The 12,863-nt window shown below is 39.6% G+C and overlaps 1 protein-coding gene across 1 annotated transcript in view; it reads left to right on the plus strand.

The window, feature by feature from the left end:
* cntfr (ciliary neurotrophic factor receptor) overlaps window positions 1-5,285 on the plus strand; it is a 222,741-nt gene extending 217,456 nt beyond the window's left edge. Inside the window, exons 10-11 of the mRNA XM_030742634.1 lie at window positions 465-594; window positions 3,912-5,285. Of these exons, the coding sequence (XP_030598494.1) occupies window positions 465-594; window position 3,912 (131 nt within the window). The 3' untranslated portion in view covers window positions 3,913-5,285. The remainder of the gene's footprint in view (window positions 1-464; window positions 595-3,911) is intronic.
* Window positions 5,286-12,863: the final 7,578 nt, after the last annotated feature.

Below are 12,863 nucleotides of genomic sequence, written 5' to 3' on the forward strand. Positions count from 1 at the left end.
CTCTGTCCTTATTTTGCCCCATTTCCCCGCGGCTTCAGCATGAATGAGATTTTTTTTTTTTTTATTCCAGCTCACTTCATAACTGCCTTGACAAGTTCCATATTGATTGCACGTGCAGATTAAAATTGATTTTGCTCTTCACTGTATTTTCCTTTCTGCTTGGCTCTTCCCGTGTGATGAGCACTTTTCAGCATCCATTCATCAGAATGACGTTTTTAATGTTTTGTTGTTGTTGTTGTTGTTTTTGTTTTGTTTTTTTTGATGGGTGGTGGGGGGTGTCCTGTGGGAACGAAAGTATTGTACACTGTTAGCTAAATAAATAAACACCACACTCACTCACACACACACACACACACACACACACACACACACACAAATGATAGAGAGAACTCACCAAGGATTTAAATAAGTTAATTTAAATATGCTCCTAAGGTTTATTGTGTCTTCTGATACATTTTCTACAGAGACTAAGACCTCCCCCATCCCATCCTCCAACGCACCACAGAAGGCTGAACCTCCAGTGGGAAGAGCTGCGAGGGTCATCACATTTTTCTCCCCATTGCTGTTAGGAATGCTGCTGCTGCTGCTTATGTGGTGAGCAACAACACCCAGACACACACACACACACACACACACACACACACACACACACACACACACACACACACACACGCACACGCACACGCACACACACACTCAAACACATCATTTATAAGGAATCTACAGCATCTCATTTTCAAATTGATTAGAAACTCAATCGTTCACTCATGTATTGGCAGGTCGATGCATGTCTGTTTATGTCCTGAACATGTTTAATGGACCAAGAACTGCAACAACTGGGTGGTTTTATTCTATAAATCCCGTTGTTATAGTATGTGTGTAAAGGTTGAACTATCTTCTTATTCTCATTCTTCTTTCTGCTGCTCCCTTTAGGGGTCGCCACAGCAGATCATCTGCCTCCATCTCACCCTATCCCTAGCACCTTCTTTTGTCTCACCAACCCTCTGCATGTCCTCCGTCACTACATCTATGATTCTTCACTGTGGTTTTTTCCTCTTTTTCTTCTGCCTGGCAGCTCCATATTCAACATCCTTTGTCCAATATAACCACTATCTCTCCTCTGTCTAAGCCATCTCAGCCTTGTCTCTCTAACTTTGTCTCCAAATGGGTCAACCTGATCTGTCCCTCTGATGTGTTCATTTCTAATGTAAAGGTTGAACAATGAATGTATAAAATGTGAAATTAATTAAAAAACAAACAACACGTGCAGTAGTTGTTATTTTTTATATTTTGAATAAAAGAAGACAGCAACAGCTTAATACCAATAACAAAAATATATTAAACATGGCTGCTTCTCCAACTGAGCACCGGCTGCTGGTGGAGTGGTTGAATATGATTAAGGCACTTTCATGCCAGTTCTCCTCCCATGCACCCTGCATGTGTAGGTCCAAAATGGGAATCTGTTGTAATTTGTTTTAGTGTTACTCGCTTACTGCATTTCAAAATATGTGTCTACATTTCCATGTGAACAGACGCACTCACCAAAAGATTAATAACTAGATAAAGACAAAGGAAAACAGAGAGGCAGACAGACAGATTAACAACAGTCTGGAAAGTATTAAGAGAATTATTGCAAATAATTGGAAATTATTATTATGACTATTATATAGCATTGTGTAATAGTCTTGAGCCGCCCTTCATTTATTTATATGGAAATGGGAAATAAGTGCAGCAATTTGTTGAAACGTGCAAACACGCATGGGAATATAGCATCCATCCATCCATTCTCTTCTGCTTATCCTGTTCAGAGTCGCAGAGCCTATCCCAGCTGTCATAGAGCAAGAGGCAGCGTACACCCTGTACAGGTCACAAGCCTTTCGCATGCTAACACAGAGAGACAGACAACCATTCATGCCTATGGGCAATTTAGAATCACAAATCAGCTTAACCCCAGTAACTGTATGTCTTTGGACTGTCGGAGGAAACCAGAGTACCTGGAGAAAACCCACGCAAACATGAGAGAACATGCAAACTCCACACAGAAAGGCCCAGGCCAAGATGGATTTTAACCCAGACCTTCTAGCTATGAGGCAACAGTGCTAACCACCACGCCACCGTACTGCCCAGAATATAGCATACAAGTCCAGAAAAAAAAAAAGTCTGTACAATTGTAATAAGCATGAAAGTAAAATATTTGGTGTGACCACTTTTATTCTTCAACACAGCCTCAACTCTCTGAGGCAGCTTTCTTGTCATTTCTTAAGTAGTCTTTAGGAATAGTTGTCCAGGCTTCTTGAAGGACATTCAAAGCTTTTCTTTGGATGTTGGCTGCCTTTTATTCTGTTCTCTGTCAAGATGGTCCCACACTGCTTCACTAATGTTGAGGTCCAGGCTCTGGCAAGGCCAGTTCATGACTGGTTTTCTATTGGCCAGGTATGCTTTTACTGCATAGGCATTGTGTTTTGGGATCATTATCGTGCTGAAAAATTAAACTGCTGCCCATCAGATGATTTTCAGATGGTGGTGTATGGTGGATCAAAATCTGGTGGTACTTTTCTGCATAATTCCATCAACTTTGATCAGATCTCCAACACCACTGGCTGAAATGTAGCCCCAAACCATGACAGCGCCTCCAGCGACTTTTCAACGACTTTTCAAATTTGGATTCATCACTCCATCAGACCTGTTGCCACTGATTTTCAGTCCAGTTCTGGTGTAATTTGACACACCTCAGCCTCTCCCTGTTTCACTTCCTTAAGAATGGCATCTTGATGAAGCTTCAGTGAACAGTAGATGGATCAACTACTACCCTCCACTGGAGGGTCAGAGGCATCTCTTGGGTCCTGTTTTTGTAGGAATCTTTCCTATCTCCTTGACTTTTAGTTTCTGTTTATCTCTCATTGATAGGTTTTTAGGCCTGCCATTTCTTCTTTTGTCCTCCACTTGTCCAGTTTCCTCTGTTTTTTAAGGACACACTGCACACCAAAAATGCTGTTTTATGTTTGTCAAACTGTGTCTCTGGCATTTTCCATAGATTCAACTAAAGAATAGGTAATAGTCAAAAAGCAACCAATATCCAAAGAAAGACCTTCATAAAGTCTGAAGAAGTATTGTTCAAGACTACTTTGAAAAATTACAAGAAAGTATGAAGGTGGCTCAAGACATATAGTTTGATTCCCAACAACTGATAGAAGCCATTTGTCACATTTTAGAGTTGTTGAGTTGAGTTGTTAGCAGGTCCATCAAAGGGTATAATAATAATTAAAAGTAACTTGTAACATTACAAGATTACTGCTATTGAGGACTAATCTCTTATGCTACATTACAACATAACTTACTAAGAAAATTAACTCATTACTGTTCCCAAGCTAATGGCTTAGGTGAGTTTGGGAACATGATTCTCCTCCTTGTCCCAAGTGTTGTGGGGCTGCATTTACCACGAAAGTGCTTTTTCAGATGCTAGTTATGACCCAATGCACAATATGCATATTATTGTGATGTTGTTTTTGCCCATTTCACTGATTTTAAATAAGTAATAATGCTTCCACGCAATGCAAAGAGAGAAAGGCTGTCCTCTTTGCCATCGTGCCAGCTGAGCCACACACGTGCACTGACACAACAGGATTGGATAAATCCCACTAGTATGCAGCTACTTGCCAAGAAACAGAAGAGAAGCACAAAGAAATGTGTAGAGGATTTGCATTTTTACAGAGTTACAGCTAATTCAAAAATTAGAAAAGTCCCACTGAACTAAATATGAAGGCCTAAAAAAAAGCAAACAAATTAAGCACAATATATAAGAGAAAGGCAAATCAAAAAATTGCATGCCTATAAGAAAACAACAAGATAGATCGTTCACAGCTTGATGCAGTGTAGCTCGACAGGGCTAATTTGTGTTCCTCTTTCTCCAGATGTGAACGTCTTATTGCTGAAGGCTGATGTGAAGTAGGAGGAAAAAGAAGAAGAAGGAGGCTGGTATTTTTTTTTTCTATTTTGCACATGTTTCAAGGATACAGTGCATTGATCATTTCTGTCCATCACACAGTTACTCTACAAAATTATTTAGACATGACATCAGACGATGATGATGCGTTTCAGCATTTTTAATCAATTTGATTTTGGTGACAATAAAAGAAAATCTACAGAGGAACTTTTGGAAATCTTCATCGTCATCATTACCAACAGCAACAGCAGCAACACGAGCAGCAAAGACCACAACAAGATAATTGTCTTGCATCACCCCCCCGGTGGATTACATGAGCCACTTTAAACTGATTTGTTCAGTCTGGTTTGGGAGGCTCCTTTTCGACAACAGAATCAAGGCCTCAGCTGACCTCACTTTTTACCTTTTCTGTTCCTTTTTGTAATCACTTTTTTCTTAAGTCGCCGTGCAGTGTAGTACACACACAAAAACACACACACATATATAGGGCACGTGCATTTGTGTGTATACTTGCAGCCCCTTATACAGCTTAATCATCATGCCAAAGACTCCACTACACCCCCCCCAACAAAGTGGTTCACACTCAATTCATTGAGCTTCCTGAAGCCTGTGCCTGTCTTCATCATGGGATGAAAACCCCAGAAAGTTGGGTGTGCACGCGTGTATGTGTGACACCTAATGGATACTGAAGCCCATTATGGAAATCAAACTGGGGGAAAATCTGAGGAACCCTGCAGCCCCTGTTTATGTCAACCCACCAGTTAACAGAGAAGCCACAAAAATGTTCAATCAGACTCTGCACGCCTCCAACAACTGACGGAGCAAGCTGTTTTTTTTTTTGTTTTGTTTTTGTTTTAGTTTCGGTTTTTTGTTATTCAGCAAGAGGACTAACACTTTGGAGAATTCAATAACTGTAGTCTGGCTTATTTACACAGTTAGCTTTACATAGAGCTTTGAGCAACGGGCAAGGACGACATGAATTGTAAAAAAAAAAAAAAATTAATTAATTAAATGAAATAAAATGGATTTGAGACTGAACCATTCTTTTTCCACCCTTTGGTTGTTGGTTTGATTTTGTATTGATGGCATCAAAGCTGATTATTGGAACACTGATATAAGCTATGTTGGTTTTCCATTCTGCTCTGTGCTGTAAAATACAATAACACAAATCAGTTTGCTTTATGACTTCTGACGCCTTTACAAACATTAGAAATGTCTTTCTGCAGTTTACATTTCAATAGCCAATATCAGTTACCAGTTAATATTATGTTATTCAAAGAATCTTGAAGTGTTTATTGTATTTTTTATGGACAAATAATAAAAAGACGCATATAGGATTTTAGTTTTTTTCCTTCTCTTTTTTTGTTTTCAGGCATTCTTAATGGCTTAATTCTCCTTGATCCTATTTTGTAAACTATGATACAGTATGTAACTTTAACATTGAACAAAAAGTTTATTATTTAATAATAATGTATGTATTAGCCGTAGAATGTCGTAACCTGTACCTGGGGTCTTTTTTATAGATGTATATACAATGACAGGTTTCAACCATTAAATGTGACCATTTCACAATGAACTACGATGCATTGGCCTCATGCTCATTTTGTGATATGCTGAGAACACAACACATCAGGGTTGGCTGTGCTTACTGCTCTCACTGGGTCGTCCTCATGATTTTTCTCCTGACAAAAACAAGATTAAGATGATGTGTCGATGGAGGAGAGGGGAAAAAAAAAAGTTTAAGCTGCAATAAGTTTTCGTTATAATAGTAAAGACAACTTACTTCCCAGACGCAGCCATAAACACACACTGCCTCATTTCAAGTTTTACAGATCGATACTTTTGACCTTGAAGAGGTTTCGTTGTTTGTTTCCCTGTTTACCTCTGAAAGACTGAGTGTCTGCAGATTCAAACAAGCTCCACTGACATTGCGTGGAGTGGCCATACATATTAGTACTTTCTGGCCATGGTGTATCGCTCTTTATCCATTTCCCTTTTGTTTTGTTTTTTCTCGATGTTTAAAATCAAGAAAATATCAAGATAGGGGATTTGTGTCCATTCGGGCAACTGAAAAAGGCACTTAGAACAGCATTGATTTGAGCAACCTCGACAAGTGCATTTTTAAAATGAGTAAAAGTGAAAGTCAGTTTCCCACTCAACACACAGTAGAACACAAGGAAAACAAGACTCAGCAGTGTGTTCACCTGAATGCCATCATCAGCATGCTCACAAGGTCACGAGGACATGCCAATGGTAAGGAGGCTTAATATCTGTTATGCTGTTTTTTTCTTTGTAGCGTTAGTTAAACACGTTACCACGTTAAGTGTGTAATGCAACCAACATCTCAGAGAAATGGGAATGCTATTGCAGTCATTTTGCAGGTATCAAAGTGCTGGACAAACTGATTTGATGATGGCGCTACATCACATTTGGAAATCCTGAATGTCTGACAAGCAAAAATATATTTCTGATGAAGGGGCTCAAAGAAAATAAAAAAAAAAAAAAAAGATATTGGTAGAAGTGACTGAAAGAGAATTTTCTCAAACCTGCAAATGATTGCACACAAAATTGGCGGCTGTTCATCCAGAAAAATTTCATGTGATTTTGATATATGCAGATGGTGAGTCGAGCATGCTCACAATCTTTACAAACAGAGAAGAAATAAAGTTACACTCCATCTCTTATACCTCTCCTAGCAGGAGAGGAGAGAAAAAAAGCAGGTGGCAGGGGATTTGTGTGGCTGTCCCTTTCAGCCTTGTCTACCAATAAAGCCAACTGTCATTTCCCAGGGTTGCATCTGCGCACTTATCTTTCTCTGTCCCTCACAAAACTGGGTTCTTTAATTAACATTTGAGAGTGAATAGATGAGAGCTTCTGTTTTGGTCAGTGCAGCAAAGGTCAAACTTATATGCAAGCTGATTCTGCTAGCAGATTATTCATGAAAATAAAAGGAGTAAATATGAAATTTCCACAATGCACCTCTAAGTATGAGTTTTCCCTATTGATTTGGGTCATCATTTTAGTCTGCCATGAAGACATGATACTCATAGAAATAACAGCTGAGTTCTCTCATTGTTAAAAGGGGAAACGTGCATTCAAATGCTCATACAGGTTGTAAACAAATAGCAGTTTCACAGATACTTAATATCAGCGCTGACATACATGCAACAGGAAATATGAGCAGAGCATTGGCGGTATGGCTGGTCAGAATTTCCCTTTTGACCTTTAGCTTTCACTCTTTCTGTCTCATCGTCTCTCTTCCCTCTCTCAAGCTCTCTTTCTTCCATTATACTGACAAGTTCTGGCAGGCCGATTTGGAGGCCGAGGACAAATCAATACGCCATCTAACAGCTGTCAGCTGCAGTTCCCCGTGTGTGAGAGCAGACAAGAGTGTATCTGCTTGTGTAGTTATCGCATTCATTACTCTTTCTTTCGTTCCTTCATTTTCCCCCTGCTTATACTGATCTGCCCTTTCCTTTTTTTTTTAGTGGCAGTGTCAATGAGGACTCAATTATTATTTACAGTGACAGCACATGACTTGAACAAGGAGAGTACACACATTCTTTTTATTTTATAGTTAAAAATAGTGAAATATATTTACATTTTACTCTTTATAACTTTAATTAAATTACAACTGTGTTTATAGCCATGCTCCCATTGTCTGCAACCATGATGTAATCCATATTAACCTCAAATATCTTGCCAGGAGTGTGTGCGGATGCGCGTGTGTGTGTGTGTGTGTGTGTGTGTGTGTGTGTGTGTGTGTGTGTGTGTGTGTGTGTGTGTGTGTGTGTGTGTGTGTGCCATCCAGAGCCTGTCAGTTCCAACCGCCTTGCTCTGCTCTAATGACTAGTTTGACCTTTCACTGAAAACTGGATGAATGACATGATCTCTGTTTCCATATCACTTCTGCCCTGGCTTTTGACTCTGACCTCTTTAAACACTCAACTTACTGCCCCTCTATCTGCTGCCTCCCTCTGTCAGACTGTTTTTGTTCATCTTCCTAATATTCTAACTTCCTCTTTGTGCTAATATCTCAAGATCACCAGTTTTCACACCATTTTGAAGTAAGATGAACATCGCTGCACAGAGCTCACTGAGTGGTTCTGCTTTTGGCAGCGATGTGTTGTTTGCTTTTCAAAAAAAAAAAATCTCTTTTCAAAGATATCAAATTTTTTGTGAAAGATGTTCTAACAAGGAATACTTCAAGGCGACTCTCATTAATATGCACTCGCTACTTTATTAGGCACATCAGTAAAATATGTTAAACTGGTGTTAATTTAACAGCGCTTTGCCATTAGCACATATGAAAGAGAAAGAATATTAGAAACATATTTCATTGCAGTGAAGTCCAGCACAACACCACTACAACAAAATATTTATAAAGGAAGAGTACGGAGCGGCAAAGAACATTTTCCCAGAATTTTGAAACTGGTTGGCACAGTTAAAACGTTAATGATCTCAGAGTGGTTTATTTTACATACAGCAAAAATCTGCCAAATCAAGTGTGCCGAGCTGCCCACTGTGGTGACCCACTACAAATAAGGGAGTAGCCAAAAGTAGCTTTTTTATATATACATGGTTTAAGAATTATCCTAAATTCGTCCACTTGATGGCAGCAGAGGTAGTATTCCTCGCTGTACGCTGTCTATGGTGCTGAAACAGTCAGCCCCAAGTGTCAGTCTCACCCCATGGTGCTAATTAAGTCGAGTCCGCCCACTTCTCGCGTTCCATATGCCCTCTGTCCTTGGGTGATCTGAAAAGTCCACGACTCACATTACTCTATTTGTTCAACAGAATTTAATTATGAGTCAAACACAAAATGTCATTCTCTTCTTGTGATCTGTCCTCATAAAAGGCCATCACTCTTATTAGTGGTGCTTGTTTCACAAGTCACAGAAATGTGAGTTGAAATGAGAGATAATGAGGAAAAGAAGGAGCGTTTTCCCATGAGAAGTGAATTTATGCATGACCAGGTGGCCAGAATCCCAAATCATGTTTGCGTCCAAAGCAACCAATCACAGGGCTGCTCCACAAATTGCTTGTCAGCCTTACACATCAAGCTCACACATGCTGATCACAACACTGGACAGCGCTGGCGTCTGTGAAGTACTGCAATTGTAAGTCAGTGACACAAAATGAGAGGTCATGTTCAGCACAGTCACTGCTTGAACATTGCAGTCCAATATTTCTGCCAAGCACTGAACTGAAACCTCATTCTCCAATCTGTGCTGATTCCTGTGATTGTTTGGATCTTAGAGAACTGAGGTTTGCCTTATATGAACAGATGAAATTAGACAAGATTTAGACCATTCAAGAAACTCACTACACAGCCTTTATGAGTATTCTATTATATATATTCTAAGTCTATCTTATTAGACAGTGTCTGTGTTTCCTTGCTTAAAATCCACACAGTCCACTGAGAAGCTGAAGAATCCAGAGCATTTAACAAAAGACTTGTATTTTCCAAATGGGATTTGTGTGTGTGTGTGTGTGTGTGTGTGTGTGTGTGTGTGTGTGTGTGTGTGTGTGTGTGTGTGTGTGTGTGTGTGTGTGTGTGTGTGTGTGTGTGTGTGAGTAGCAGAACAGTCTTTCAAATGACAAAGCAGCTGACACTGCAGCTCCATTCAATACCCAGAATGAAAAAAAATAAGTGCATGTGTAAGTGGAACTCAGTGTAACAAAGGGAGGACAGGTATGCAAAAAGGGCAGACAGACCATAAATGTAAAGAATAAAAAACAACTCTAGATTGAATTTGAAATTCAAAATGATCACCTACGGGGATACAATAAAGAGAAACTGGCACATTAAAGACATTCCATTAAAAGAGATTAGACTCTGTCATTACAGATCTAATCTCAGATCTTTAATAGAGACATTAAAATTGGGTTTAATATGAGTGGTGAAATTAAAATTTATTGCATGGTAAGTTTCAAGATTTGAACTGACACACACCTATTTAAAGGCCTTCCACTCAGCAGGTTTGCCTAATTTGAAATATGAGAATTAATATTTTCTGCCAGCCAGGGTTCAATATTAGAATTATTCTGCCTGTCGGATTCACCCCAGAAATGCAGTTTTAATTAAATGTGACTCCAAATGTATTTTAGAGGCATAAAATTATTATTTTGGAGGAATTTTCTTTTGCCTTTGGAATATAATACCCGACTCTGAATGTGGTAGTTTGATAGGTAAGAAATTGCATGTTTATTTATGAACTTATTAATATTTGGGTGTGCGCTCAATTGCAGTGTTCATTCTGTGGACTCTTTCTCCCTCTTGTGGCAGATCACAAAAAATTAGTATTAATAAAATTATCCCATAGGATAGGATAGGATAGGATACGATAGTTAAGGAAAGGAAAGGAAAGGAAAGGAAAGGAAAGGAAAGGCAAGGCTTAGTCTGGGAGGTTTTAGATTTTTAATTTTTTTTTTTCCCCCAAAAACAAAGCTTTTGGCTTTAATGTTTGGTCAGTTTCATTGCTGTTCTGCAATATTTTTCTCATTTGTCACTCTGATCTCGTCTCAAAATGTTTTGATCTTTCTGCACCACTACCAAACCCAGTTAAACAGTGTTTAGTAGTTTGGCATTGTGACCTGGGAGGAGTTACAATGAAAGCACTGTTACTTCCCTGCTTTGCTTTTTGTCCCTCTTCAAACTCAGGAAAACAAATGGCACTTGATGCCTCTTTAATAACCCGGGTAAAGATTCGGTTTGTCAGGACACGATGTTTTCTGTGGGAACTGAAAAATATTTTGTCCAGATGAACTGAATCACCTTTCTGGTAAATGGTACTTATCTGTTCTCAGGCAGCTGGCTCATCTCCACCCTGCCTGCACACTCTTCTTCATCTCTCTTGTGTACTATCTGTTGCTTCAGATGGTTGACCCCAGGTATTTAAACTCATCAAACTTCACAACCTCTACTCCATGCATCTTCACTGTTACACCTGTCTCACTGTAATTCACACATACAAAGAAAAAATATATAAAAAATAAAATTTGTGTTTGCGCGATTATTTCTTTGTTGCAACAGTGCTTCCTGGCAATAAATATTGGTAATAAACCTTTGGAAAGCCTGTTTATTTCCCCTTAAATGGTGCCACATTTGTAAGGAAATTTGTGGGTTGAGCAGCAGAGTTGAGTATGTGGGTTGTGCCCATGAAAAACTTGCCAAATCTCTGCCAGTGCCAACAGCTAATTCTGCTGTTGACTCTTGTTTGGTGTCGTTTATTGGATTGGATGATTAAAGTCTGAAAAAACAAAACACACTGGCAATTTATTCATTTAACAGTAGCATGTGGAAAAACCACACACAGCCACACAGCACCTCCTCCGCCTCATGCTGGTCACCAGCTTCGTCACACACTGCTGTGGGATGGCATCCCATTCTTCATTCAGCATTTGAGGCAGGTCAGCCAGTGTGATTATATTGGTCACTCTAGCACAAACAGCATACTCAAGCTGATCCCACAAGTATTCAGTGGCGTTGACATCAGGACTGCAGGCAGGCCATTTCATCCTCTCCACTCCCAAATTCTGGAGGTAGTCTCTGACAAACCCCGCTCTGTGGAGGCGAGCCTTGTCATCTTGGAGGATAGAGTTTGGTCCCAGACTGTGGAGATATGGGATTGCCACTGGTTGCAGAATCTCATCTCATTATCTCTCTACATTGAGACTGCCTCCAATGATGACAAGCCTGATTGTCAGCACCTAGGGTATCAGAAACTCAAAACAAGAGTCAATAAAAGAATAAACTGTTTGGCATTGGCAGAGAAGATTTGGCAAGTTTTTCATGGGTGCGACCCACATACTCAAGTCTGCTGCTCAACCTACAAATGCATTTTCCTTAAAAATGTGGCACCATTTTAAGGGAAACGGTATAAGATTTATTGCCAAGAAGCATTGTTACAACATAGAAATAATTGACCAAATACAAATTTCCTTTCTTTTTGTGCTAAGTCTATATTCTGTCTTGCTTCTGCTGACTTTCATTCCTCTTCTCACCAGAATATGCCTCCAGCTTTCCAGGCTATCTTCCACCTGCTCCCTACTCTCACTACAGATCACAATGTTGTCTGCAAGCATCACAGTCCATGGGGACTCCTGCCTAACCTCATCTGTCAACCTATCCATCACCATCACAAACAAGAAGCTGATCCCTGATGTAATCCCACCCCCACCTTTAACCCATCTGTCATTCCTACACACTCCTCACCTCTGTCTGACTTTCCTCATGCATGTCCTGCACCAGCCTCACATACTTCTGCCACTCCTGTCATTCCTTATGCAGTAACAGTTCCTGTCTTGGTATCCTAGATCCACAAAGAAACAGTGCAACTCCTTTTGACCTTCCCTATAGTTATACATCTGTAGCGCTCATTCTCAGCACAAAGCCATACTGCTTCCTGCTGGCTACCTATCTTCTTAACCTAGCTTCAACAACTCTTTCCCACATCTTCATGGTGTGGCTCATCCGCTCTGCACATCACCTTTGTTTGTGAAAATGATGTTTAATGCACTTTATTAAATTTAACAGGTGTATATATATATATATATATATATATATATATATATATATATATATATATATATATATATATATACAGGTTGTAATTAAACCTTTGATTTTGCTCCAATTATCAGGAAATCTAAAACAGGCTACCTATAAGCACAGTCAGGCCAGTCAGTAGTTGAACTATGAAAGCAGCATGAAGTGCTGTTTAAACTGGCTTCATTTTTGCCACTTTTTGGCTACTCTTTTCCCATAGCTTGCATTGTCTCCATGTCTCCTCTTTTCCTTCTTCTTTTTCTCCAGTCAGGCCCCTCCCTGAGCCAGGTTCTCCCAGAGGTCACTGACCTTTGATCTTCATCCCCACGAACACCAAGTGTTGGCTCAATGCATCATCTGATTGGTGTG

Source organism: Archocentrus centrarchus, chromosome 12 (genome assembly GCF_007364275.1).
Source record: "Archocentrus centrarchus isolate MPI-CPG fArcCen1 chromosome 12, fArcCen1, whole genome shotgun sequence".
Classification (NCBI taxonomy): domain Eukaryota; kingdom Metazoa; phylum Chordata; class Actinopteri; order Cichliformes; family Cichlidae; genus Archocentrus; species Archocentrus centrarchus.